Raw genomic sequence first — 25,712 nt, forward strand, 5'->3', positions numbered from 1 at the left:
TCTTGTGCAAAATGGAATATTAAAATGTGATGTAAAACAATTAAAAAGTATAAGGTAACTTAAGATATTTTAAGGTGGTTCTTTTTGGTTAATATTATGTGTTGAAAGTCACATTAGGAAACTTTCTCAGGAGTAAATACCAAAATAAAATATTGAGCTATTTGATAACTAAGCTGAATAAAAAATCTAAGGTTAAAAATATAAATGTATATGTTTCAGTATTGCCTATAGGGTTATCTTAGTTAGGATGATTACACAATTCAATCGAAAATGATAAAACTCTCCCGCAACATAAGTCCACCCGGGCTTGCGGAGGTTGGGGACCCGCGGCCCCGGGGGCAGCCCAGACGCCGCCCCGTGCCCGCGGCTCCCACCCGCGCGCCCTACTCCGGAGCTGGCGAGTCCGGCGGCGCCCGCGGCGCAGGTACAATCGGGCGGGGAGGGGAGACCGGCGGGCGGGGAGTCGGGCACCCTCCGGTTGTCTACTGCATCCCGACCTCAGGCAGACCCTGGTGCGGGAGAAAGTCCCCTTTCCGAAGAGTCCTGTGGGGAAACTGAGGCCCAGAGAAGGTAAGGGAGAGGCCCAAGGTCACTCATACATCCAGGCTAGAACTCGGGATCTCCTGAAGCTCAAACTCCAGCGAGGATAGGGCAGCCGGGAAGGCTGGGGCTTACTGCCCAGCTCTGTCCCAATCCTGATCTCTCAGTCAGCTGAACAAACCCTTCCTGAGATCCTGCTTTCAGTTCTTTTAAAATCCCTCCATCTCGCTCCAGGACCAGAGCGTGATCTTTCCTCTCCTTCCCACATCTTTCAAGCTGCCTCAGTGGAGGCAAGGATGTGCCCCAGACTTCAGACTGGAAGGTCAGGGGAGGTGATGTGAGGCCAGGAAGGAAGCCCGAGGAGCCTCGGGTTGCCCCAGGCCTGTCCTGTAACCATCCTGGTCTCATGTCTGTTCTTCTGCCCCAACCAGGTGTACTGATGAGCTGACTGGCCCCACATCCCAACCGATGCACCCTTAGAACCTCAAAGACCCAAGACACTGGATCTTTGGCGAACAATTCTATTTCCCTTTTTAGTCAGTAATTGATCCCTGAAGTGGAGCAAAGCTGACAGATCATCTGACACAACCCTGGACAGCATGCTCAGGGAAACTGAGACTTATCAAAGTGAAGGGATCCAGCAAATCAGTGTTGGAGTCCAGCAAAAAACTCAGGGTTCTAAAATCCTAAGCAAGGGCTCTTTTCACTTCTCCAACCTACCAAGCTCTTAATATGGTTTACATGAGATTTTTATCTTCATTGCCAAGAAGTCCAGCTTCATTCTTGCTTAAGAGAGGCTGTACCAAACCATTTTCTAGGTGTCCAGGGTCACCTGGCCAGTGAGTGATGCTGCATGCTTCAGGTGGATTTGTGTTGCTTCTTTCCTTCTGCACCTTTTTGTATATGTTGAAGAGCTCAAGGGACTCTTTCCTGCATCCGCCTGAGTATTTGAAATGGTGAAAGCACTGCCACTGAGGCAGGAGGAGCCCGTGTCCACAAGGGTTGGATTCAGCTGGTGGCCAGCTGGTTGCTCCAGGACAGGAATGGGGGAAAGTCTTCTAGAAGTTAACCTTACCTCTAGTTCTGACCCACCTCCCTTGGAAAAGGGCCTAGAGGAGGGAGGAAGAATTCTGCCTTGATTGGCCTGTTCCCCCTAAGCTGCGCTGGTCCTTTATTACCTGGAATCCACACATGATTGTGAATGATAAACTCTTAATAAATGCCACATTCCACACTTTCCTGCATTCTCTCCTTTTAGCAAGCAGAAATTACTAAGCTTTTCTGTGGGCTCTCTTTCTTTCTTTTTGCGTTGGAGTTTCACTCTGTTTCCCAGGCTGGAGTGCAGTGGCACAATCATGGCCCACTACAGCCTTGACCTTCTGGGCTTGGGCAATCATTCTCTCTCAGCCTCCCAAGTAGCTGCAACTATGAGTGCATGCCACCATGTCTAGCTAATTAAAAAAAAATTTTTTTTTGTAGAGGCAAAGTTTCACTATGCTGCCTAGTCTGGTCTTGAACTTCTGGGCTCAAGCAATCCTCTTGCCTTGACCTCCCAAAGTGCTAGGATTACAGGTGTGAGCCACTGAACCCGATCTCTGTGGGCTTTTACTTCTAGCATGGCTGTAAGAAATCGGTGATTTCAGATTCTCACTTTCTTTGTTCTTGAGAATCAAATTGCTACTATGGATAGAGAATGAGAGTGAGATCCAAAAACAATGAGTGATCATTGCCAAAGGTTTGTACAAATCAGAAAGGAACCAGTTCACAGAATTTCCTGCCTCCCGGTCAAGCCTCAGTTTTCGATGACTGCTGTAACAAATTACCATGAATTTAGTGCCTTAAAACAACACACATTTATAATTGTGGAGTACTATAGGTCAGACGTCTGACACTGGTCTTGCTGGGCAAAAATAAAGTCCACAGGGCTATGGTCCTTTCGGGGAGAATCTGTTTCCTTGCCATTTCATGTGGAGGCTGCGGCATTCCTTGGCTCATGGCCCTTTGCCTCTATCTTCAGAGCCAGCCACAGCAGGCTGAGTCCTTCTCACACTGAATTCCTCACACCTCCTCCTTCTGTCTCTTTCTCTCCTGCTTTTAGAGGCCGGTTGTAATCACGTTAGGCCCATAGAATAACTGAGGACTACCTCTTTATCCCAAGGGCTGTAACTTAATCATATGCGCTCAGTCTCCTTTGCCATGTAAATTAACATGTTGCTGGGATTGGTACATGGGCACCTTGGGAGAGGGGGAGTTGCATTATTCTGCCTACCATTTCCCGTATAACCTCCCAAATAGAGAATTCGGCGGGGAAAACCAAGTGGAGAAGAAGGAATCCTTCACATTTAGTTATAAGAACATAACCACGATATTTATAAGGCTGCCATCTGTGTGTTTGTGAAAGCATTGTTAGTTACAGGGTTCACATTATCATGTTTTTTCCCTTTTACTCCACTTATGCAAAAATCTCCAGACTCATCTCCTGGAGAGATTTCAACACCTCACTCATTCTTGGCACCATATCCATGGAACTCTCAAGAGATGCAGTGCAATTTTGGAGTTGTTTTGAAAAAGAAAGATTTTTAATTCCTTTTGACTTAACTAAATACATGACATACAGCATATTTCAGGATGGTGGCTCAAAGTTAACAAGCAGGATGTTTATTGAGTACATGAGATAATCTTGATTTTTGTGGTGGAAAATGTTGCCTCAGAGAAAGGTATTTGGGGTATGGTAGAAAGCCCCTGGGTCTGGGGGTCAGGAAATTTGGGGTCCAATCCATGCTCTAGTACTTTCTAGTTCTCACACCTTCTTGAACCTCAGATTTCTTACCTGTAAAATGGGTATAAAAACAACCTCTGCACTGTTGATTTCACAGTGTTAGTGTTGATACCCTGTGATCTCTGAAAGTAAGATATTATTTATTTTCTTTCTTCTTCTTTTTTTTTTTTAGATATGGGGGTTCTCACTATGTTTTCCAAGCTGGTCTTGAACTCCTGGGCTCAAGCAATCCTCCTGCCTTGGTTTCCCAAAGTGCTGGGATTATAGGCATGAGCCACCACACCCAGCCTGTTTATTTTCTTAACTGAATACTTCCAAGCAGGGGGCTAAGACCAAGAAGATAATTTTCAGCTTTTGAAAGAAAACTATTCAGAGGCATAATCCTGCTCCAGACTAGGCTTTTTCCATAAACCTAGGAGTTCCTTTTGAATCTTCCTAATTTCTCTATTCACTGAGTCAGTTGCCTTCTCAGAGTAGCATCAACTTCTAGCCCCTCATTAGGAACGTGAAGAGCCCTGAGTGACACTTCATGCCCAAGGATCTCATTTCCACATAGAGAATCATGTGTGCATGTGTGTGTGCATGTAATCATGTGTGTAATTATGTGTGCGTGTTTGTGTGTTGGGTGAGAAGAGGGAATGGCTTGGGGAAAAAAGCTTAATACCTGGCTTCTTTCTTATTTAGTACTGACATGTAGGTTTAATTTTGGTGGTGAGAAGATGAGATGTGCAAATTATTGGGAGGAACAGGAAAGAATGGATGGAAACTAAGATGTATTGTGTTACTCTAGTGTGTCAGGTGCTTTTGTGTAGAAAACAAATATGTGCCTTAAGGGCACAAAAGCCCATTTGCTTTTGTAGCTCCAGGGCTTCATACATGCAGGCCTACCAAAAGGAAGTGAAAGAGAGATGACCAAGAGAGTTTGATGGGACAGCAGGGCAGATAGCAGGTCACAGTCTGCTGCTTACAACAAGACATACTCATAAAGATGGAAGTGCATTAAACAGATAGCAGATTGTGTCATCATCCTTCTTTCTACTTTCAATTACTTTACCTGTCCCCGGGGGTTCTAGTTGGACCCCAAAGTTCACTAAACAGGAATGAATAACCAAATGGAGGGAGGATTTAGGGTTACTACAGGGCAGTGTTCATCCCTTGGAAGTGGAGTAAAAGAAGGAAGCACTAGAAGGACCCCAGAGTGCCTTGCCTCAAACTCTGGCATTGCTTGAGACCTGGGCAAGGAAGTGTGCAGTGAGGCTGGCCCTGAAGGTCTAGGGCTTTAATACCATTCAGGGATACTTTGTCCTGTTGCCTCATAGCCAAGGTACCTGTAGTCCCAGCTACTCTGGAGGCTGAGGTGGGAGGATCACTTGAGCCCACTTTAAGGCTGCAATGAGCTATGATCGCACACACTGCTGCCTTCCAGCCTGTGTGACAGAGTGAGACCCCAATTCTTAAAATAAAAAGTTTTTTTAAAAAAGGGTCTGGAATCCATTCATTCCTAGGAATCATGAGGAACTTTGGGAGCAGAACCTTAAGCAGAGGAATAAGGTTCTAAGTGAAATTTCAGGGTTCAGTCAGCCTATAGATGAGGTATTTGGGGGAACTGTCACATATTTATGTGAATTCTCACTAGGGATTCTGAAGGTCTTGGTGCTTTCAACATCCAGAGGAAGGATAGTCTTGGAGAAGATTGTAGGCCATGGCGGTATTGGGGTCAGGTAATGCTGCCTCGCCTGGCCTCCTAGAATCCCACAGTTCTCTGAAATTCAGGATTGTCACATTTTTGGTTGTGATTTAATCATTGCTTGGTCTTTTCTGCTCCCGACACTTTTCTTTGCAGGCATTTGCAAGAGCAGACCCTTGGACTTGGTGTTTATCATCGATAGTTCTCGTAGTGTACGGCCCCTGGAATTCACCAAAGTGAAAACATTTGTGTCCCAGATAATCGACACCCTGGACATCGGGTCAACTGACACACGGGTGGCAGTGGTTAACTATGCTAGCACCGTGAAGATAGAGTTCCATCTCCAGGCTTACTCAGATAAGCAGTCCTTGAAGCAGGCCGTGGCTCGAATCACACCCTTGTCAACAGGCACAATGTCAGGGCTGGCCATTCAGACAGCAATGGATGAAGCCTTCACAGTAGAGGCAGGAGCTCGAGGGCCCACCTCCAACATCCCGAAGGTGGCCATTATTGTGACAGACGGGAGGCCTCAGGACCAGGTGAATGAGGTGGCAGCTCAGGCCCGAGCATCTGGCATTGAGCTCTATGCTGTGGGTGTAGACCGGGCAGACATGGAGTCCCTCAGGATGATCGCCAGTGAACCCCTAGATGAGCATGTTTTCTATGTGGAGACCTATGGGGTCATTGAGAAACTTTCTTCTAGATTCCAGGAAACCTTTTGTGGTAAGTTGGTAAGTCTTTGCTTCCAACTAGGAAGGATGTTATAGTCAGACATTATATTTCCCCCCAAAAGAGATTTATTTATTTATTTATTCTGAGTTGGAGTCTCACTCAAGAGATTTATTCTTTCTTTTTTGTAGAAATTTTATGGAAAACTTAAATATAGTCGATGTTTTTTTTGGTGTGTGTGTGTGTTGGCTTTTTTTTTTTTTTTTTAACCAACTTAAGCACACTATGTTGGTTTAGGAATATAGAGCTACATTATATATAACTTGGTTTGCTCATAAAATCTTCATGTTTGCATTAGAAATGGGAAGGTCTGCAAATATCCAGGATAAATGATCCTGCTGTTCCCTGATGGGGTTAGAAACAAAACAAAACAAAAATCAAGATGCCTCTCTTGTCCTCTTTGCCCTACCACTACACTTTTTCCCCAGATTTTTTTTTTTCTTTCATTTTACCGTCTCTAGATTTAACAGAACCTCGCTTGTTCTGCAGAAGACAGGGAGTGGCATCAGTCCTTGGGAGGATCAGGAGGTCTATATTCCAGTGTCACTGTCAGGCCAAGTGTGCATTTAGTGAACACTCTAGTTTTCAGATTCGGCTCTTTCTCTGATTATTCTTTGTTGAAGAACAGGATTGGGGATGAGGAAGAGTAGTGTGTCAGTTACTTGACAGATAGCGAAAAGCAGTTAAAAAAAATTATTCTGTTACTTTCCTGCTATCTCTTTCTTCCTTTAGGATGGCGTTTGAACATGAACATGCTAATTTCATTGGGATTTTTAGCATGAATTAGCCAAATCCATGAATACAAATCCATACAGTGCTGTAGTTTATTGAGTTTATTTTTAGTCACTGATCAGAATTATGATTTGTAGGACTCATGCTTTATTTTTTTTTCTCACTTGGAGATAATTTTTTGAAGTCTTATATGGAATTATCTAAGCAGGTATGGACAAATTTCTAGTTCAGGTGAACAAATATAATTTGTTCCATATTTATTTATTCAGCATGCATTTATTGATCACTGATGATACAAAGAAGGAAGTAGTCCCTCCCTACCATCAAGTAACATTTTGGGTGGGGGGGAGATGAGACAAACTAGTGAGCCAATAATTACTATTCTAAATTTCAAGGAGACTTTATATCTAAATTAGTGTAAAACCCAGCAATCACCAGTTTGTCAGGAAAAGGGAGATGAAGTCTTGTTATGGGCAAAGTTTGGCCTCATCTCAGCCAGACCTGGCTAGGGTCCCCTTGTCTTTCCTGTCCCAGTACACTGGGCCTTCACAAGTCGTCATTGGCTTTGGTGGCATCTACTTGGCATTCATTCATTGGTTTCCAAAAGAAAGTGGCTTTCTTTCTCCCAGGAAAACTCCCATGCTTGTGGGTGAGAGCTTTTTCAACAAGATGCTGGTGTGTGGCAAAGTTAGATCTCAAAGCTAGCACCTGGGGTGGGGTGTGAAGGCCATAAAGTAACAAGTGGTGAGTGGCAATCTTTTCCTTCTGGTACAAAAGACCTGCTTGTTCTGGGTGTTCTCTCTATGAAAAAAAGACTGAGGGGCAGTTTGTTGTAGTCAAGGGGTTGGAAAGATCATTCCATGAAAAGGCCCTGCTTAGAAAAATATTAGCTTTGTCTTATTGCCAGAGGCAATGGAGGCTAGGTTACCTGCCACAGGAGTGCCAGCCTCCTCCAACGGACTCCTTGGTTTCTCAGAAATGACTAAATTCATTGATTCATCTTTCAAAACATGTCACTAGAAAAAAAAAAATCCAATGAGATATAAATGGCTCCAGAAGCAAAAAAATGGAGATACAGTTTACCTAACGTAATCTCCTTTTATTTTCTTTCTACCTGTTTGTATTAGAGTATGAGTTTGTTCTCCTTGTAGATAGATATTAGAGGCTCCAAGGTTGCATACATATATGTGGGCTAAGAACTCATGCTGCATATTTAGAAGGCAGTTACCTGAATTGTCCTCTACCATTTGCATGTTCAAATATATATCACCACCCAAGTGTGAGTGAGTTCCAGGCCTAGAGACATGCCTGTGTGAGGATTTTGTTTAGATACAAACTCTAGAACCCTTGGAAACCAGATTCTGGCTGCAATAGGACAATTAACTAGCTCATAACATATAGGCAGTGCATTATTTTTCTTCCCATTTCTTGTGTTGGGGAAGCAACAATCTTCTCATGGGCAGGTAAATCAGCCCAATAAAACATCAAATTGCCTGACCCATGTAAGTGCTTGACTTCAACTCCAAATTCCCTTTCTCCTTTGAGAAAGTCTACAGCAAGATCTGTAATTTTAAATTAATAACATTTTAGTTTAAGAGTGGCATTTCTTTCTTCTCCTTTTTTTAAAGTGGCTCAGAGAAGTCTGAAAATGTGTTATTTCTAATAAGTTAGAGGCAGAAAACAAGTAGCCAGTTTTTATAGTGAAGTAAAGATAGAATTGGTAGGAACCCCGAGGCGGGTATCGGAAATGTTTCTTACGCATTGATCCTGACTGTTGTAAACTTCCTCTGCACAGCGGTGGACCCGTGTGTGCTTGGCACACACCAGTGCCAGCACGTTTGCATCAGCGATGGGGAAGGCAAGCACCACTGCGAGTGTAGCCAAGGATATACCTTGAATACCGACAGGAAAACGTGTTCAGGTGAGGCCTGCTTCGGGGGCTGTGGCTGACTCAAAGTTATTCTGGGACCTATACTCCAGGTTTTGGACTGGCCTTATGCTTTGATCCTCTGACTTTTTTTCACCTAACTGCCTTTTTACTGGTTTGCTGTTGTTTGTCAAAGAACATGGGAGAAAAGTGAGATGATATATCAATCAGCAAATTATGGTACCTATTACTAGTTTTAAAGAAAAGGATTAGTAGGAGAAAAGGCTAATAAGACAGGGGTCCAACATTCTTGTTCCTTTTGAGGATTTGGAATTCTTCCTGAGTTTTATTTAATTAAATACAAGCTTACCCTCTTTCTTGTTATGATCATAGATACGCATGAAATCTAGAAGTAGAAGAAAATTTAGAGAGGTCCTCACCTATCTGCTGCATGAATACTTATATAGAGTCAATGATGTATGGGAATTTATGGGAATTAGCTTCTTTTTTTTTTTTTTTTTTTGCTTGTTTGTTTTTGTTGCTTAAATTCTAGACAAAAGATTTTGGGAGGAAGAAAATGTAGAGATTATTTAATTCAACCTACTCATTATAGACGAGATTGAGATGGAAACAAGGAAGGAACCCATGTCACAGGATCTGTTAGTGAAAGAGTCAAGACCAGAGTGTTGGTTCTCAACTCCCAGTCCAGTACCCTTTTTTTGTGCTAAGCTGTCCCTCCCCCATTTCATTAGTGGTGTGTGTGTGTGTGTGTGTGTGTGTGTATAAGCAGAATGGCCCATAATTAATTATTTCTGACATGCTTTGCATGTACTCACATTTGTTCTGATCATCTTTTGATAGCTATTGATAAGTGTGCTCTTAACACTCATGGATGTGAGCACATCTGTGTGAATGACAGAACTGGCTTTTATCACTGTGAGTGCTATGAAGGTTACACCTTGAATGAAGATAGGAAAACTTGTTCAGGTAAGTAGGGGAGGAGTCTCTGCTATTGCTGCCTAGTGATTGACCTACCTATCCAGTGTTGGAAGGCTTGGTTACATTGACTGGCAATTGGTGTGCTTTCCTCTCGGCCACCCTTGAGCTTTTCCCATTTCTAAGTCTTATCTGAAATGCTAAAAATGGTAACATGTATCTTGGGCCCAAATGTGTAAATGTGTTGCTCATTTCCTTCTCTGTACCTAGTCCTTTCCAAATGCTATAGGCAGTTTAATAAGTTAAAACCACATTACACCCACAAGGCACTTATTGCTTATGAAAGGAAAGACAGTAACTTTATAGTGGAGAAACTGGCAGATGCCACCTTAACCAAGTGATCAAAGTTAACGTAATCAGTGATGCCATGCAGTGACATCATGTATCACCTGACATGCCATACTAAGGACACAACAGCATGTCTGTGGTATTCTTGCTAAAAATTCAGAATCATGAGGAAAAATCGGATAAAGCCAAACTGAAAGATATTCTCATTCACAAAATAATTTTTCAGTACTTTTCAAAATGTCAAAGTAATAAAAGTTGAAGAAAAACCGAGGACATGTCCCAGATTGGAAGAGACTATGGAGATGTTTCAACTTGATGAAATGTGGGATTCTGGATTGGATCCTAGATCAGAAAAAGACATTAATGGGACAACTTGCAAAGTTTGATTAAAGTCTGTAGATTAGTAAATCATATACCAATGTTAATTTCCTGCTTTTGATAGCCATACTGTGTTTATATAAGTTAACATTTGGGGAAACAGAGTGAAATATAGGATCTCTTTGCACTGTTTTTGCAACTTTTTAATGTGTTTGAAATTATTTCAAAATGAAAAACTTACAAATAAAAAATAATTAAAAAATATATCAGTACAGAAGACAGTTCATTGAATAAAACTTTGGTTCTTGAGTTCTTATGCTGCTCTGAATCAGTTGGCCTTCTTTGGGCTCATTTTCTTTATAAAATAGAAGAGCGTTGACCTACAGTTTCTTCAGGCTTTATTTTTATGTTTTTCTAAATCTAGTGTAACTGACCACACAACTGTTTATATTTCTCTGAGTTGGGATAAATACAATAAACCTAAAAGCATTTAAGCTTTAGAAAGTATTTATGAGACACTTAGATTATAAACACTCAATATTGATTATTTTGAAAAGGAATTGGGAAAGGTTAGAGAATAATTATTGTGTGTGCAGAATTTTATTTAACTCAGTTAACTTCTAGTCAGAACAAATAGTGCTGATGGCTTTGCATAGTTTCTAGTAAGTTTTCCTCTTACATATTTCTAGCTGCATATAATGTTTCTATCTATGAGTAGTAAAGAAATCTTCCATTTTAAAATTTCTTTTCTCCTGTACTTTTGTTTGACAGCTCAAGATAAATGTGCTTTGGGTACCCATGGGTGTCAGCACATTTGTGTGAATGACAGAACTGGGTCCCATCACTGTGAATGCTATGAGGGCTACACTCTGAATGCAGATAAAAAAACATGTTCAGGTAAGGTTCACTCAGCAAATTCCTTTATACTAGGCTCTTTCTATGTCAGTGAAACCAACTGCAATTTGCCAGGAGACAGGTTCTTAAAGTCAACATAAAGAATCAGGGTTCAGATATTCTGCTATGCTTACAGAGAAAGGCACACATTGCTCAGAGAGTGGTGAGCTCACTGGATTCTGCAAACATAGATTACTTCAGAAAGAAATGGTTAGGGTGTGGGGGTATGAGAAAAGCTAATTAAATGTAGGGTCCTAATCCAGGAAAATTTTATAACTCTGTACACTGGGGGCTTTTAAGCAAATAGGAAACTTTAGAGGAAGTCAGTTGGACAGTAACTATTTGGTATGATAGACTGAACTGATTTTTTTCCAGTTAAAACTTGGCTTGAAACTTTTCTGTAGTGTTAATCTTAAAGCTGGATCATTTCAGTAAAGAAGACTTTGTAAATGCCTGAATTAGACCCATACAGATCTTCCAGTAAGTTTTAGGCAAGTCATTCCCTGACAGTTTCTAGATGATCAATCTTCAGTGAAACTGAGCCTTATGCCTTGGCCAATGAGCTCATGCCAGAAATGCTATTCCTCATTAATTTGATTTTAGCTCACTGGCAGGACAGGGTGGCATTTATAAATGGAAAAACACTTCTAAGAGAAATTTGGAACTCTCAAGGTGGTGTGTAGCTTTGGCATACTGAATATGCTTTATATTTTCTATACATTTTCTCCTCCCTTGAGGAGATAGATTATGGGATTGTGTCAAAATAGATGAAGGGAAATTTCATATCACCGATTCCTCTTATTCTTTATTTTTAAAATTGTTATTATTATTTTTTGAGTTGGGGAGTCTCACTCTGTCACCCAGGCTGGAGTGTAGTGGCATGCTCATGGCTCACTGCAGCCTCAACCTGCTGGGCTCAGGCTGATCCTCCTGTCTCATCCTCCCAAGTAGCTGGGACTACAGGTGTATACCACCATGCCTGGCTAATTTTTTGATTTTTTTTTTTTTTTATAGACACGAGGTCTCACAATGTTACCTTGAACTCCTAGACTCAAGTGAACCTCCTGCTTTGGCCTCCCAAAGTGCTGGGATTACAAGCATGAGCCACTGTGCCTGGCACCAATTCCCTTTTAAAAAAAATGAGATCAATAAAAAAAAGTATTGAGGACCTACTTTGTTCCCAGAATGGCACTAAGCACTGTGAGGATATAAAAAAGTATAAGTTTCTACCTCTGAGCAACTTGCAGCTTGGGTGAACAGAGAGCCAACTCCTTATGAAAGCAAACTAAGCCAGGGGAGGGACTGCTAGGAACCTAGGGATAGAGTACAGGGTGCCTAGGAAGGTTTTGGGCCTTGAGGATGGTGAAAGTTTAGATCAAGGGAAATGGAGAGTGGGGAACTGGCTTGCACTGGTTTATTCAGGGCAGTAGGACTAGGTCAGCTGGGGTGGAGAGGACTCACATGGCTGCTTTTCTCAAACTGGTGACAAGTATTACCATTAGTACTTACTTAAAGCTGCCAGAAACAATGGGGACCTGGGAAAACAAAACAAAAACAAATTTCCATTTAAGCTAACAGATCTTAGGAAATAAATGAAGTGATTTATTTTAAAAAATATACATCAAAGAAAACTTTCAGTTCAGGCAGACAACTCCAGACAATACTCCCAGATGACAGTAGCCAACATTCTTCATTGCCTACTCCAGGCCACACATGGTTCTAGGCATTTCAGGTACAGGAAAGCCTTTAATCCTCCACAGTAACTTGAAAGAAACTGGTTGGGCATGGTGGCTTATGGCTGTAATCCCAACACTTTGGAAGGCAGAGGTGAGAGGATCGCCTGAGTCCAGGAGTTCGAGACCAGCCTGGGCAATATGGTGAGACCTTGTCTCTAAAATAAAATAAAAAAAATTAGCCAGGCATGGTGGCACATGCCTGTAGTCTTAGCTACTCGGGAGGCTGAGGTGGAAGGTTCTCCTGAGCCCAGCAGGTTGAGGCTGTGGTAGCCGTGATCATACCACTGCACTCCAGCCTGGGCGAAAGAGTGAGACTCCGACTCAGAACAACACAAAACAAAAAGGAGGAAACTGAAGCACAAATTAAGTGACTTGCCCATGGTTACTAGGTTAGCAAGTAGCAGAGCCAGCTTTTCAACCTATGTACTTGCTCCAGTGGTTACAAAGACTCTTAACTGTTAAGCTACATTGTCTCATTATACAAGGCACAGGATAGCAAAGGAGGACAGAAGAGAAAGACAGATGGTGAGAAAGTTAGTATTTATATATTTTAAAGGAATAATGAATAGTATTCTAAAGCTGGGGTACCATGGGTTGGACTGCCTCTAATGATCTACTTTCCCTTTACTGGTATAGGAAGGCTTGTAAATTAAATATGGAGCCCCAGATCAGGTTCAGGGACTGGAATCACATTCAGTATTTATCCATAAAGCTGTGATGAAGGGAAAAACGGAAACATTGCTATTAGGCATTTTGCTGAAAAAAAAATCTACATTGTAGTGATGAAGAGAAATTTCCCTGTTAAAGTAGAAAAGGTCTTTCTGGATAGATTACATAGAGCTTTGTATTTCACACAAAGTTGTTCTATAGGCAATAGCAAGCTATGGAAGGGTTTTGAGTATGGAATCACATTTAAGAGAAGAATTAGTGGGGAATAAATAAACTACTTTGGTGCTTGCAATGCCTGTAATGGCAGAGGAAGAAACTGTCTTTCGGGAAGGGTTTATTGAAAGAGAATTGCTGTTTTCATTTGCCCTGGGCCAGTTTGGACTTTACTCTTCACTCAAATGTTATCTACTTGTGATAGATAGTGCTTCACTGTCTAATCATACAAATCATCATTATTGTTATTAATAACATTGTTATTATTTTTCTCTCTATCTGTGCTTGTGTGTGTGTGCATGTGTCTCCAGGTCAGTGTTTTCTGTTTCACATTGTAAGCTATCAAGGGCAGCCCTTGGCCAATATAGTCCTTTCTGTGCAGCATTAAACTTAACTTCATGTGCAATTAGGTCACTAATAAGTTATTTTTGATGATGGCGATGATGATCCATGCATAGCTGGAGATGTTGGAAGCACTGATAGTCATCAGGAAAGGCCAAAGGTAAGTTCTGGAATATCATCAAGACTCAGTGCCACCCAGTGCTGTGGGTAGAAAAAAGAGAAGGCACCCTCAGATATCTGCAAGAAATCAAAAGGAGTGTATGTGATGTGAAGCTGAAGGGATGTGAGCAATGGGAAGGGAAAACAGGCTTTCTCCTGCGACATGGGGCTTGTGGCTGACAACTGAAGGGTCCATTCTCGGCCCTCATGGGGAGCAGACAAGCTTTTTTCTTTTGGATGTTTGTGTTTAGTTATCTATTTAACTAACGTGAATGTTTTCTTTTCTGTACCGCTTGTGGTCAGTCCGTAACAAGTGTGCCCTGGGCTCTCATGGTTGCCAGCACGTTTGTGTGAATGATGGGGCAGCATCCTACCACTGTGAATGTTACCCTGGCTACACCTTGAATGAGGACAAGAAGACTTGTGCAGGTGAAGATCAACTCTTTAAACCTATTTCGCTTGGTAGAAAAATCTTTGAGGAGCAAGCCTTTCCCTGTGTCTAAAGACAGTTACGATTCTTTCCCCTTGTCAGAATCGTCCAATGGCTCCCAGTTGTCTACAGAATAAAGCAATTATACCCCTCTGCAGGGCAGCCTACCCTCCATGATCTGATTCTGTCTTCTCTCTCTCTTTCTCTTTTCTTTCTAATTCAAGTCTCTCCCTATCTAAATTTGCTTCTTTTTATTGTGGTAAAATATACATAACACAAAACTTACTATTTTAAGTGTGCAGTTCAGTGGCATTAAGCTATTCATATTGTTGTGCAACCATCACCATTTCCCTGAAATGTTTTAATCACCCTAAACTACAACTCCATGAAACAGTAACTGCCTATCACCTATTCCCTCCAGCCCATGAGAAGAAATTTCTCATCTTGTCTTTTAGAACCTCTTTTCTACTATACTTGCCCCCAGGTTCATTCCCTTCTTCCCAAATCCTGTGGTCCAGCCACAGTGGACTATCTGCTGTTTCAGGCACATGCACTGTACCCACCTGTTTTCTTTGCTGTGATCCTCTTCCCTCACTGTTTGTGCTTGTCAGGATCCAAGAACTGTGTCCTTGCCAACATTTAGTTTTGTTGAATTATAATTTTGCCAATTTACTGGATGTTTGTTTTCAGGTTACTGACGAAGCGAAGCATCTCATCCTATGTTTATTGGTCGGTCATTGAGTTTTATATTTGGAAATTCTATGTATGCCCTTTTTTGTATTTTTCTGTTGGGTTATTTGTATTTTTTAAATTGATTAATAGGACATTTTCACATCATAAATTCTTTTTTTTTTGTATTGCAAATATCCTCTCTTATATTGCTTTTATCATTTTACTTTTTAAATGATGCCTCTTTAACAGAATTCATAGTGTTTTATGTCTTAAGCTGGGCAGGTTTATTAGTGTTTACTTTTATTATGCTTAGTAACTTATATATGTATTCTATAAATTACTTTGTGCAAATCAAATATTGCAAACTCATATTTGTTATTATTGTTATTTTTAATTTCCAGGGGCTAGCTCCATTTTTTCCTTCCTATACCAGAGCTATCCATATTCTGCTGTTGAACTTTGTCTTCTCTTTCAACCCAGGACCCCTTGGTGTTGTAGTTACTTTTGTCTGTTTCTTCAATCATACCTTCAACTACTCAGTAAATATATATAGCTCTACAGTGCTGTACACACTAAGTATACATTATGAACAAAACATGTCTGAACCTTGATAACCATATGGGGGAAAAGACAAGTGAAAATAAATTTACAGATTCACTAAGAGAAGTGCTGGAAAAAGCAGGGAGGATGCCTGCTTCATGTTGGGAGGGAGGGCCATTTGAAACCTGGGGAAAAGCAGTGGTTAGGTTGAGATTGAAGCACTGGGGAAAGGAGGAGGAAGGATGATGCAAAGTCCTGTGTGGCAGCTTAAACAGGGAGATGACATGAAAGGCAGCTAGTGTGATGAAGCATGATCAACTGTGGGGGAACAAGGTATCACTTTGTTGCCTAGGCTGGGAATGTGGCAAGGACAGTTTGGAGCGTTAGGCAGGAGAAAATCATGCTCATCATCTGGGCCTAGGAAAAGTGAGTTTATATTTTATTCTAAGGACAAGGGGAAGCCATGGAAGGATTTTAAGTGCTGGAATGACATGATTCTGCATGTGTGTATGAGTGTGTGTATATATATCAAGATAGACTCTTGCTCTGTTGCTCAGGCTGGAATGCAGTGGTATGATCATGGCTCACTGCAGCTTCAAACTCCTGGGCTCAAGTGATTCTCCTGTCTCAGCTTTCTATGGTGAGTATGGGACTACAGGTGCACGCCACCATGCCCAGCTAATTTTTAAAAAATGATTTTTTGTAGATAAGAGGTCTTACTATGTTGCCCGGGCTGGTCTTGAACTCCTGGTCTCAAGTGATCCTATTGCCTTGGCCTCCCAAAGTATTGGGATTATGGGCATGTGCTGCTTATCTGGCCCCTGATTCTGGTAATATTTTTAGCAACCAATCCAGCTGCTCAATGAAGAATGGATTAAAGGGGATGAAGAGTGGAAGCGGGGACCAGTTAGGAGGCTATTGCAGTGGTTGCTTGGGCTGGGATGACAGTGGTGATAAAAATAATTGATCCAAGATATACTGGGGCAGGGTCAAATAAATAGGACTTGGCTAGAACTTGGAAGTGGGGGCTAGGGAGAGGAGGAATAAAGATGCCTTTCAGGCTTCAGACTTGAGCAAGTGGAGAATAAGTTACCTTTACTGAGATGGGGAGACTGAAGGCAGATCTGATTTCGGTAAGAAAAGCTAAGAGTTGCATTTGGACTTGTGTTTTCATGCTCCAGCAGATAAGCACCAGCTTTCTTTTAGAATTTGAGTAAGTCCGGGTGTTACCACCCTACCTAAGTGGTTGATCTTCAGAAAAATCAATCTTGGACTTTTTTTCCCTCCTGAATAGTGGGGAACACAGCATGATTTATAATGGTTTAGGCTATCACCTCATTTTATTTGTTTAGCATTCACTTAATTTTTTTCGATAAGTATTCATGGAGCTACTGCTTTATAAGTAGTACTCTATGAGGTCCTGAGGAAGAAAATGGAGACAGATTCCAAGTAGGAATTCCAGGTAGAGGGCAGTGTTAACATTATAAGAGTCAGGTGTGGTTATATGCACCTGTAGTCCCAGCTACTTGAGGGGCTGAGGCAGAAGTTTCACTTGAAGTTGCAAAGCCACTATGATTGCACCTGAGAATGAATAGTCACTGCACCCAACCTGGGAAACATTGGGATACCTTGTCTCCAAAAATAAATTTAAAACAACAAAAATATAACAGAATATTAGAAGAGAGCTAATAAAAGCTACCTAACTGGCAGATGGTAAGTGCTGTGGATGTTTAGAAAAACAGAAGAGCTATTGAGGGGCTGATAATTGGAGTAAGGATAGGCTCACCACTTCCAGGTATATGGCTCATTAGTCTGTCTCTACGTGTTTCAGGTTTCCTTCAGTGACAACTTTATTGAAGTAGAATTTACATTTTACAAAATATATTCTTTTAAAGTGTATCTTTCAGTGGTTTTTAGGATAGTCATGAAGTTGAACATCCATCACTACTATCTAATTTTAAAACATTTTTATCACCCTAAGAGAAGCCTATACCCATTAACAATCACTTCCCCATTCCTCCCAATCCCTATCCCCTGGCAACCACTAATTCTGCCCCTAGAGATCTGTCTATTCTGGACATTTCATATTAATGAATCATACAATATGCGGTCTTTTGTGACTGGTTTCTTTCACTTAGCATAACGTTTTCAAGATTCACCCATGCTGTAGCATGTACCAGTGATTAATTCATTTTTATTACTGAGTCTATTGCATAGACAGATATACCATATTTTGTTTATCCATCAGTTGATGGATATTTGGGTTATTTCTACTTTTCAACTATTATGAATAATGCTATGAACATTTGTGTACAAGTCTTTGTGTAGATATATACTTTCATTTATCTTGCGAATATACTTAGAAGTGGAATTGCTGGGTCATATAGAACCCTTATGTTTAGTATGTTGAGGAACTGCCAAATTGTTTTCTTTTTTCTTTCTCTTTATTTTTGAGTTGGAGTCTCACTCTGTTGCCAAGGCTGGAGTGCAGTAGCACAATCATGGTTACTGCAACCTCGAACTGCTGGGCTCAGGCAATCCTTTTGCCTCAGCCTTCCAAATAGCTGGTACCATAGGCACATGCCACCAAGCCTGATTAATCTGATTTATTGCAGAGACAAGGTCTTTCCATGTTGCCCATGAACTTCTGGACTCAGGCAATCATCTTGCCTCATCTTCCCAAAGTGTTGGGATTACAAGCATGAGCCACTGCACCTGGCTCCAAACTGTTTTCTAAAGTGTTAACACCATTTTAGAATCTCACCGGCAATGAATGAGACTTCCAGTTTCTCCACACCTTTGCTAACATTTGTTATTGTCTTTTTTATTTTAGTCATTCTAGTGATGTGAGGCAATGTTTCATTGTGGTTTTGATTTGCATTTTCCTAATGACTAGTAATATTGAGCATCTTTTCACGTGCTTATTGGCTACTTGTATATCTTATTTGGAGGACTGTGTAGTCAAATTCCTTTACCCATTTTTAAAACTGGGGTTTCTTTTTATAGAGTTGTAATATGTAATTTGTTAACATTTTGTAGATATGTGATTTGCAAATTTTTTACTCTAATTCTCTGAGTTTTTCATTTTCTTGATGGCAGCCTTTGAAGCACAAAAGGCTTTAATTTTGATATAGTCCAAATTATCTTTCATTTGTTGCTTACACTTTTGGTGTTATATCTAGGAAATCATTTTCTTTTTTTTTTTTTTTTTTTTTGAGTTGGAGTCTCACTCAGTCGCCCAGACTGGAGTGCAGTGGCCGCTCCCGGCCACTGCAGCCTTGTCTGCTGGGCTTCGGCGATTCTTCCGCCTCAGCCTTCAGAGTAGCCAGAATTACAGGCATGCGCTACCACGCCCGGCTGATTTTTTGATTTATTGTAGAGATGAGGTCTCGCTGCCCAGGTGGGTCTCGAACCCGCGGGCTCAGGCAATCCACTCACCTCAGCCTCCCAAAGGCGCGGGATTACAGGCTGAGCCACCGAGCCAGGCAGGAAATCATTTTCTATCCAAGCTCACAAAAGTTTAATACTCCTGTGTTTTAAGAGTTTTTTAGTTTTAGCTCTTACATTTAGGTCTGTAGTCCATTTTGAGTTAGTTGTATTATATATGGTACAAGGGTCCAACTTCATTCCCTTGCACATAGCTATCTAGTTGTCCCAGCATCATTTTTTGAAAAGACTATTCTTTATTGGCACACTTGTTGAAAATCATTTGGCCATAAATTTGTTTACTTCTGAACTCTGAATTCTATTCCACTGATCCATATGTTTAACCTAATGTCAGTACCACTCTTTTGTTTTCACTCTCTTTATTGTTGTAGTTTTTTGTAGTAAATTTTGAAACCAGGAGTTGTGAGTCCTCCATCTTTGTTCTTTTTTTTTTTTAAGATTATTTTGCATGTTCTGGGTCTCTTGCATTTCCATAAATTTTAGGATTAGCTTTTAATTTTTGTAAAAACTGGAACTTTGATAGACATTGTGTTGAATCTATGGATCAATTTGTAGTATTGCCATTTTAACACTCTTCCAAACCATTAACATGGTATGTCTTTCTTTTAGGTCTTTAATTTGCTTCAAGAATGTTTTATGGTTTTCAGTGTACAAGTCTCTGGTACTTCTTTGTAAATTTATTTCAGAGTATTTTATTCTTTCTGGTGCTATAATAAATGGATCCATCTCTCAACCTTCAATTTTCTACATCCCAGTTTTACAGTTTTCTATGGAGTACTTTTTTGGGGGGGGTGAAGATTGAACTGCTCTCATTCATCATACTTTGAAAAAATTATTTCACATGTATTTGTGATAAAAGTATATGTGAGGGGGAAAAATCTGGAATTTATTTATACAAATGTATATTTATTCTTACATGTTTAAACTTCAGTCACCTTTGATGCAATATACCTATCAAGATGCTCTTTCCATTGCTCAAAACAGTTTTGAACTCGTCAATTCTGATGCCTTTTAGTGCTTCTGCTGTTTTTTGTTTCACCTCTTCCACATTGGCAAAATATTTCCCTTTAAGGACTTTTTTCATCTGGGGAAACAAAAAAAAAAAGTCACTCAAGGTGAAATCAGGTACATAGGAAGGGTGGAGCAAAATGGTCATGCTATTTTTGGTCAAAAACTGCTGAATACTCAGTGAGGTGTATGAGCAGGTGTGCTCATAAATCACCCATTTTGAAACGGGCAAACCCATTGAATCTTCATAAGAAAAAAAAATTCACTGAAGCCTAACACAGCCTCTCACAACAAAGCTAGCTGGTACACTGATGTTGATGGGTTCCTAGAACACTTACCTAGTGGAGGAAGCCTATACTACAAGGGCCCACCCTAAAAAAAAAAAAAAATTTCATTTTCTGGGGGGGGAGTTCTCCTCATGTATTTAAAAGCAGTAGAATGATAAACAACATTTAAGGCTGAGCTCACCTCTAGAGGATGGGATAGGGCAGGTTCTTGTTTTTATTTAAATGTTTAAATTTTTTTTATATAGTTAGATGGTACAAGTGCAGATTTCTTACATGCATATATTACACAGTGGTGAAGTCTGGGCTTTTAGTATACCCATTACCTTACAGTGAACATTCTACCTAATTGGTAATTTTTTAACTCTCACCCCCCTCCTTCCCTTCCACCTTTTGTAGTCTCCAATGTCCATTATTACACCTATGGAGTGTTTTAATTAGAATATCCTACAGAGTCCACGTTCTCATAGAGCTTAAAGTCTAGCAGACAAGACAGACACTGGACAAGTATCATAAGTACCCGTTTTATACTCTGTACCAGAATTATGGGTATGTAGTTGATATTCAATAGATACTTTCTGGTTAATGGAGGAGTAACTGACTAAGATGGAATTTGGACTGGCTGTTTATAAAAGGATTTGGGTAGGAAATAGGTTATATTTAAGTGAATTTATGGACCATCAGCCATGTAGTGTATCTTTGTTAAGTGCGGTAGAAAATTCTGTAGCAAAGGATCATGCCTTGTCTTCAGGCAATAGTCCTGCTCAGTTGGAATTTTATACACCAGTCTTCAGACCTGGGAAGTTACTCTTATTTCTATTCACAACTTTAGGGGCTCTAACATTGGATAGGAATAGCTGCCTTACTGAATTACAGAAAGAAATAGGAGTTACTTTCATTATTCTCTCACATTTGATTAAATGTCAATATATTATAAACCTGAATTTTTAGTTCCAAAGTATTTATGAGTAAAAGAGAACTCTCAATTCAAACCATTCCATAGAATAATGGGCCTCTATAGGAAATCAGGAATTACCTAGTTTTAATGTTTAAAATATTTTGCCCAAAGAGATGATTGTTGTCCTCATTTTTATTTCTTGAGACACAGTATCAGAAGATTGTATTATCTCTATATCTGTGACCTCCCCGCACTACCAACTATCTTTAAAAATTTTTACTTTATATCACAGACAATTTCTGACAATCACAGAAGTATAGAGTAATATAATGGACCCTCAGATAATCAGAACTCAGCCTTGACAATTATAAACATTTTTCCAATGTTTCTGAATGCAAATTTTTGTGATATTAACATTCCAAAGTATTTTCTTCTCTGTTTGTTCTTATACTTTTACCTCCTGGAAAATGCATTTAGGTAAGTCTTAAAAATGGAGATCCTGAATTGTAGGTTTCATGATGTTATAATTCCTAGATAGCTATAACATTTTGTGTACTATCATTGTCTTCAGTCATTGAAGAAGCACGGAGACTTGTTTCCACTGAAGATGCTTGTGGATGTGAAGACACACTGGCATTCCAGGATAAGGTCAGCTCCTATCTTCAGAGACTGAACAGCAAACATATCCTTTCTGGAAGGCTTTCTGCTTCTGCTTTAAGCCATCCTAGATACTACAATTGAGTCAAACATTTTAGGACATTCCACAGGCAAGTGCCTCATTTGTTTATTTATTATTATTATTTGTTTGTGTCTTGAGTCGGAGTCTCACTCTTTTACCAAGGCTGGAGTGAAGTGGCACACTCACAGCTACCACAGCCTTGACCTGCTGGGCTTAGGTGATCCTTGAATCTCAACCTTCTAAGTAGGTGGAACTACAGGTGCATGCCACCACGACTGGCTAATTTTTTGATTTATTGTAGAGATGAGGTTTCACCAAGTTGCTCAGGCTGGTTCGAACTCCCGGGCTCAGGCAATCCTCTCGCTTCCATCTCCAAAGAGTTGGCATTACAGGTGTGAGCCACTACACCCAGCTTAACTATGTTTAAAATTTAGAGTTCTTTTTTAATGGGTAAATTGACTGTTTTTACCCACTGAATATTTACATATAAAGCTGCCCAACTCTTTCTTTCCCTTGTGCTTTTCCATAGCAGTCTATGTTCCTAATAGAGGCCTTACATAAAAGGAGTGTCTTTTTTTTTTTTTTTTGAGTTGGAGTCTCACTCTGTCGCCCAGACCTGGAGTGCAGTGGTCGCTCCTGGCCACCGCAACCTCGACCTGCTGGGCTCCGGCGATCCTTCCGCCTCAGCCTTCCAAGTAGCTGGAATTACAGGCGTGCGCTACCACGCCCGGCTATGCTGATTTCTTAATATGGCTTTTTTAGGTCAGAATCTGTACATGTACAGAATAAGTCAGCTAATTAATAGAGTGTGGTATCTCAGACTACACATAGTCATATACTCTGGTTAGCCAAGCGGTCAAAAAGCAGATATCAAAATGTAACATGGTGTGGTTTCAGAAACTTTCAAAATCAGTTCTTCAGTTAAAGGAAACTCAGGAAAAGGTTCTTGAACAGCTTAAGTTAACAGCTGTATTCCTATGTACCTTAGAGAAGTGGAATTCAGATTGTGGTAGATATAACCCAGGAGTATACAGAGACTTTCAAAGGGGGTAGGTACAGACAGTTTTAAAGGAATTGATTTCCAAATCCTTCACTTGTTTAAGATGATACTTGGAATCTGGTTGGCATTTTCTTTTTCCATCTCTCATTTCAGTATCACCATTCTTCTAACTTTACACAAGAAAGGCATATCTCTTACCCTAAATGCACTAAGGTGCATTTCTTGGAGAAGTATATTTTTCTGAGAACCAAACAAAGGGACACTTTAACAATTCCTTTAATCAAGACTTCGTAAAAATTGCTCCCCTTGGGTGGGCATGGTGGCTTATGCCTGTGATCCCAGCACCCTGGGAGGCTGAGGTGGGAAGGATTGCTTGAGCCCAGGTGTTTGAGACCAGCTTGGGCAACATAGCAAGACCCTGTCTCTAGAAAATAAATACACAAATAAAATTTAAAAAACAAAACAAAAAAACTGCTCCTCTTATCCATCCCACTAATAGATGCCTTTCCAGTTAAATTTTATATGAGCAAAAACATGTGAAGACCATTGCAGTGGCCTACTTTTATCATGATTTCTGAAGAATATCTTGAGTTTTAGATTAAATTAGATTTCTGGTGAAGAAACAGTTTTGCTCTTTTTCTCCTATAATAATATAGGACATAGTTATTATTTTTTCATCTTGTGTTGAACTATTCGAAAGTGTTTATTTTGTGTGTGTGTGTATGTGTGGCTCTGAAAAATTTTATCTTTGAAAAAAAAAAAAAGAATCGCCGGAGCCCAGCAGGTCGAGGCTGCGGTGGCCGGGAGCGGCCACTGCACTCCAGTCTGGGTGACAGAGTGAGACTCTAACTCAAAAAAAAAAATTAAAAAAAAAAAGCCGGGCTCGGTGGCTCAGCCTGTAATCCCGCACCTTTGGGAGGCTGAGGTGAGTAGATTGCCTGAGCCCGCGGGTTCAAGACCCGCCTGGGCAGCAAGACCTCATCTCTACAATAAATCAAAAAATCAGCTGGGTGTGGTAGTGCATGCCTGTAGTTCCGGCTACTCAGAAGGCTGAGGCGGAAGGATCGCCGGAGCCCAGCAGGTTGAGGCTGCGGTGGCCGGGAGCGGCCACTGCACTCCAGTCTGGGTGACCGAGTGAGACTCCAACTGAAAAAGAAAAGAAAAAAGACACCCCCATAAGGGAAGGTCCCAAGTAGGCAAGTAGGCCCCTGCCTGTTGTTCTCCCTGGCTCCAGAGACTTATGCGCAGGCCTCAGCTTCTTGCTGGCCAACCTCCTCTTCCTGGCACCAGCCACTGTTAAGCATCTTTCCCCCACTTCTTGCTTAAGCTTGCTCCCCTGAGTTGCAGATTATATTTTCTAATGTGTAAAACTAATGGTGTTCACCTTAACAACTAGCCACTTGATGACATTTTAGAGAAGTTGCAAGTAAATGAATATGGACAAATACATCGTTAAATTGTTCAAATTTCTCACTTGGAAATGTGGACAGCTTGGTGTATCTAATATTCATTCCTTCTGTTGCACACTTGTTATTGCCAGTGTTCCTGATAATAATATGCTTGTATAAATGCCTGAATATTACTGGATAGATAGTATGAGCATCTTCTGAAGAATCAGCATCACTTTTCCAAGGAAATCAATGTGCAGATCCTTACTGAGAGCAAACTTTAGTGACTCTAAGATTATGACTGTGAAAAGGTTGGTAGGAAATAGAAGAAATGTTTAACGTTTCTTTCTTCATCTACTAATTGAGCCATTTAATTTTTAAATGTTTATATTAGTAAGATAGCCACACAATAGAAATTGAAATCTATTTTATTTTGATTGTATGTATAATCTAAACCAGTCTGAATACTGAGAGTGCAAATTGTACTACGTATTTACACATAAAAGTATATATATAATTAAATTGAGATGAATGAATATAATGTAACACGTTTTGTTTTTTGCTTATTTTGGTGAAGTATTATTGAAGCTGTGATCAAGGGCTTGTGATACATACTTCTGAAAATAGTGAACACATCAAGTACACATTACAGGCCATTTTTAATTCATTCTGGTCTTAGAAAGAAATGTACAACTAAAGAGCACTAGTTGTGAATTTCTGGTGTTAAACTTTTTATCCAGGGTAAAAAGTCTGAAATTTACTTTACCATTTTGCTTCAGGATCCAATTGATAAAATTATATATTTATAAAATTGCTATAAAGCAACAAAACCTGATGTTGTCTTTTTAATATTACTGATAATCCTAGCTTTTTTCACTTATATTTTGATACACATAATTTTTCTAGCTTCAAAACATAACTTTTAGAACAAAACAGTCCTTCAAATTGTATACTACTCAATTATTTGTTTTGGTTTGTATTGTCTTTAATAAAAAAAGTTGTTATCTTTACATATTATCATGCCTGGTTTTTTGGTGACTTATTAATTTTGTCTATCAAACATATTTCCCTAAATCATGCTGAATTCACAATTGTTTAGAATGTATAACAGGTTTTCTTCATAGGACAGAATGCAACTCTTTCTATAGTTTAATTCCACAATCTTGAGGTTAGAAATGTACGTTTAGATTAAATAGAAAGGCTTTAATCAGTTATGTGATGGGAAATAGGATAATATAAAATTAATGGTGAGCTTTACATTAATATTAGCACCTGAAAAGCAAATATAATTTACAGATGTAAACTGAAAATATAAACTTTAAAGAAAAAAACCCCAAAACACCAAGGCAGTATATATATTCTATGAAACATCTATTGTTACTTTTCAGAATTCTTGAAAGGGCATGACAAAGAGCTA

General features: G+C 40.1%; 1 protein-coding gene across 1 annotated transcript; it reads left to right on the forward strand.

Annotated features, from left to right (window-relative positions):
* Nucleotides 1–270: 270 nt before the first annotated feature.
* MATN3 (matrilin 3) lies at nucleotides 271–25,223 on the forward strand. The gene is made up of 8 exons (XM_021706281.1): nucleotides 271–424; nucleotides 5,163–5,729; nucleotides 8,263–8,388; nucleotides 9,196–9,321; nucleotides 10,708–10,833; nucleotides 14,253–14,378; nucleotides 21,800–21,910; nucleotides 24,308–25,223. The coding sequence occupies exons 1-8, from the start codon at nucleotides 271–273 to the stop codon at nucleotides 24,361–24,363; spliced, it is 1,392 nt and encodes a 463-aa protein (XP_021561956.1). The 3' UTR covers nucleotides 24,364–25,223.
* Nucleotides 25,224–25,712: the final 489 nt, after the last annotated feature.

The sequence above is a fragment of the Carlito syrichta genome, unplaced genomic scaffold, assembly GCF_000164805.1.
Source record: "Carlito syrichta isolate Samal-C Ts95f unplaced genomic scaffold, Tarsius_syrichta-2.0.1 Scaffold315402, whole genome shotgun sequence".
In the NCBI taxonomy this organism is placed as follows: Eukaryota; Metazoa; Chordata; class Mammalia; order Primates; family Tarsiidae; genus Carlito; species Carlito syrichta.

What these genes read in the sequence shown, in the direction of transcription:
- MATN3 (XM_021706281.1), top strand. Translation starts at nt 271, where the DNA reads ATGATAAAACTCTCCCGCAACATAAGTCCACCCGGGCTTGCGGAGGTT. An exon ending in GGACAAGAAGACTTGTGCAG is followed by an intron (nt 14,379 to 21,799) that starts GTGAAGATCAAC and finishes CATTGTCTTCAG; the next exon opens with TCATTGAAGAAGCACGGAGA. An exon ending in TCAGAGACTGAACAGCAAAC is followed by an intron (nt 21,911 to 24,307) that starts ATATCCTTTCTG and finishes ACAACTAGCCAC; the next exon opens with TTGATGACATTTTAGAGAAG.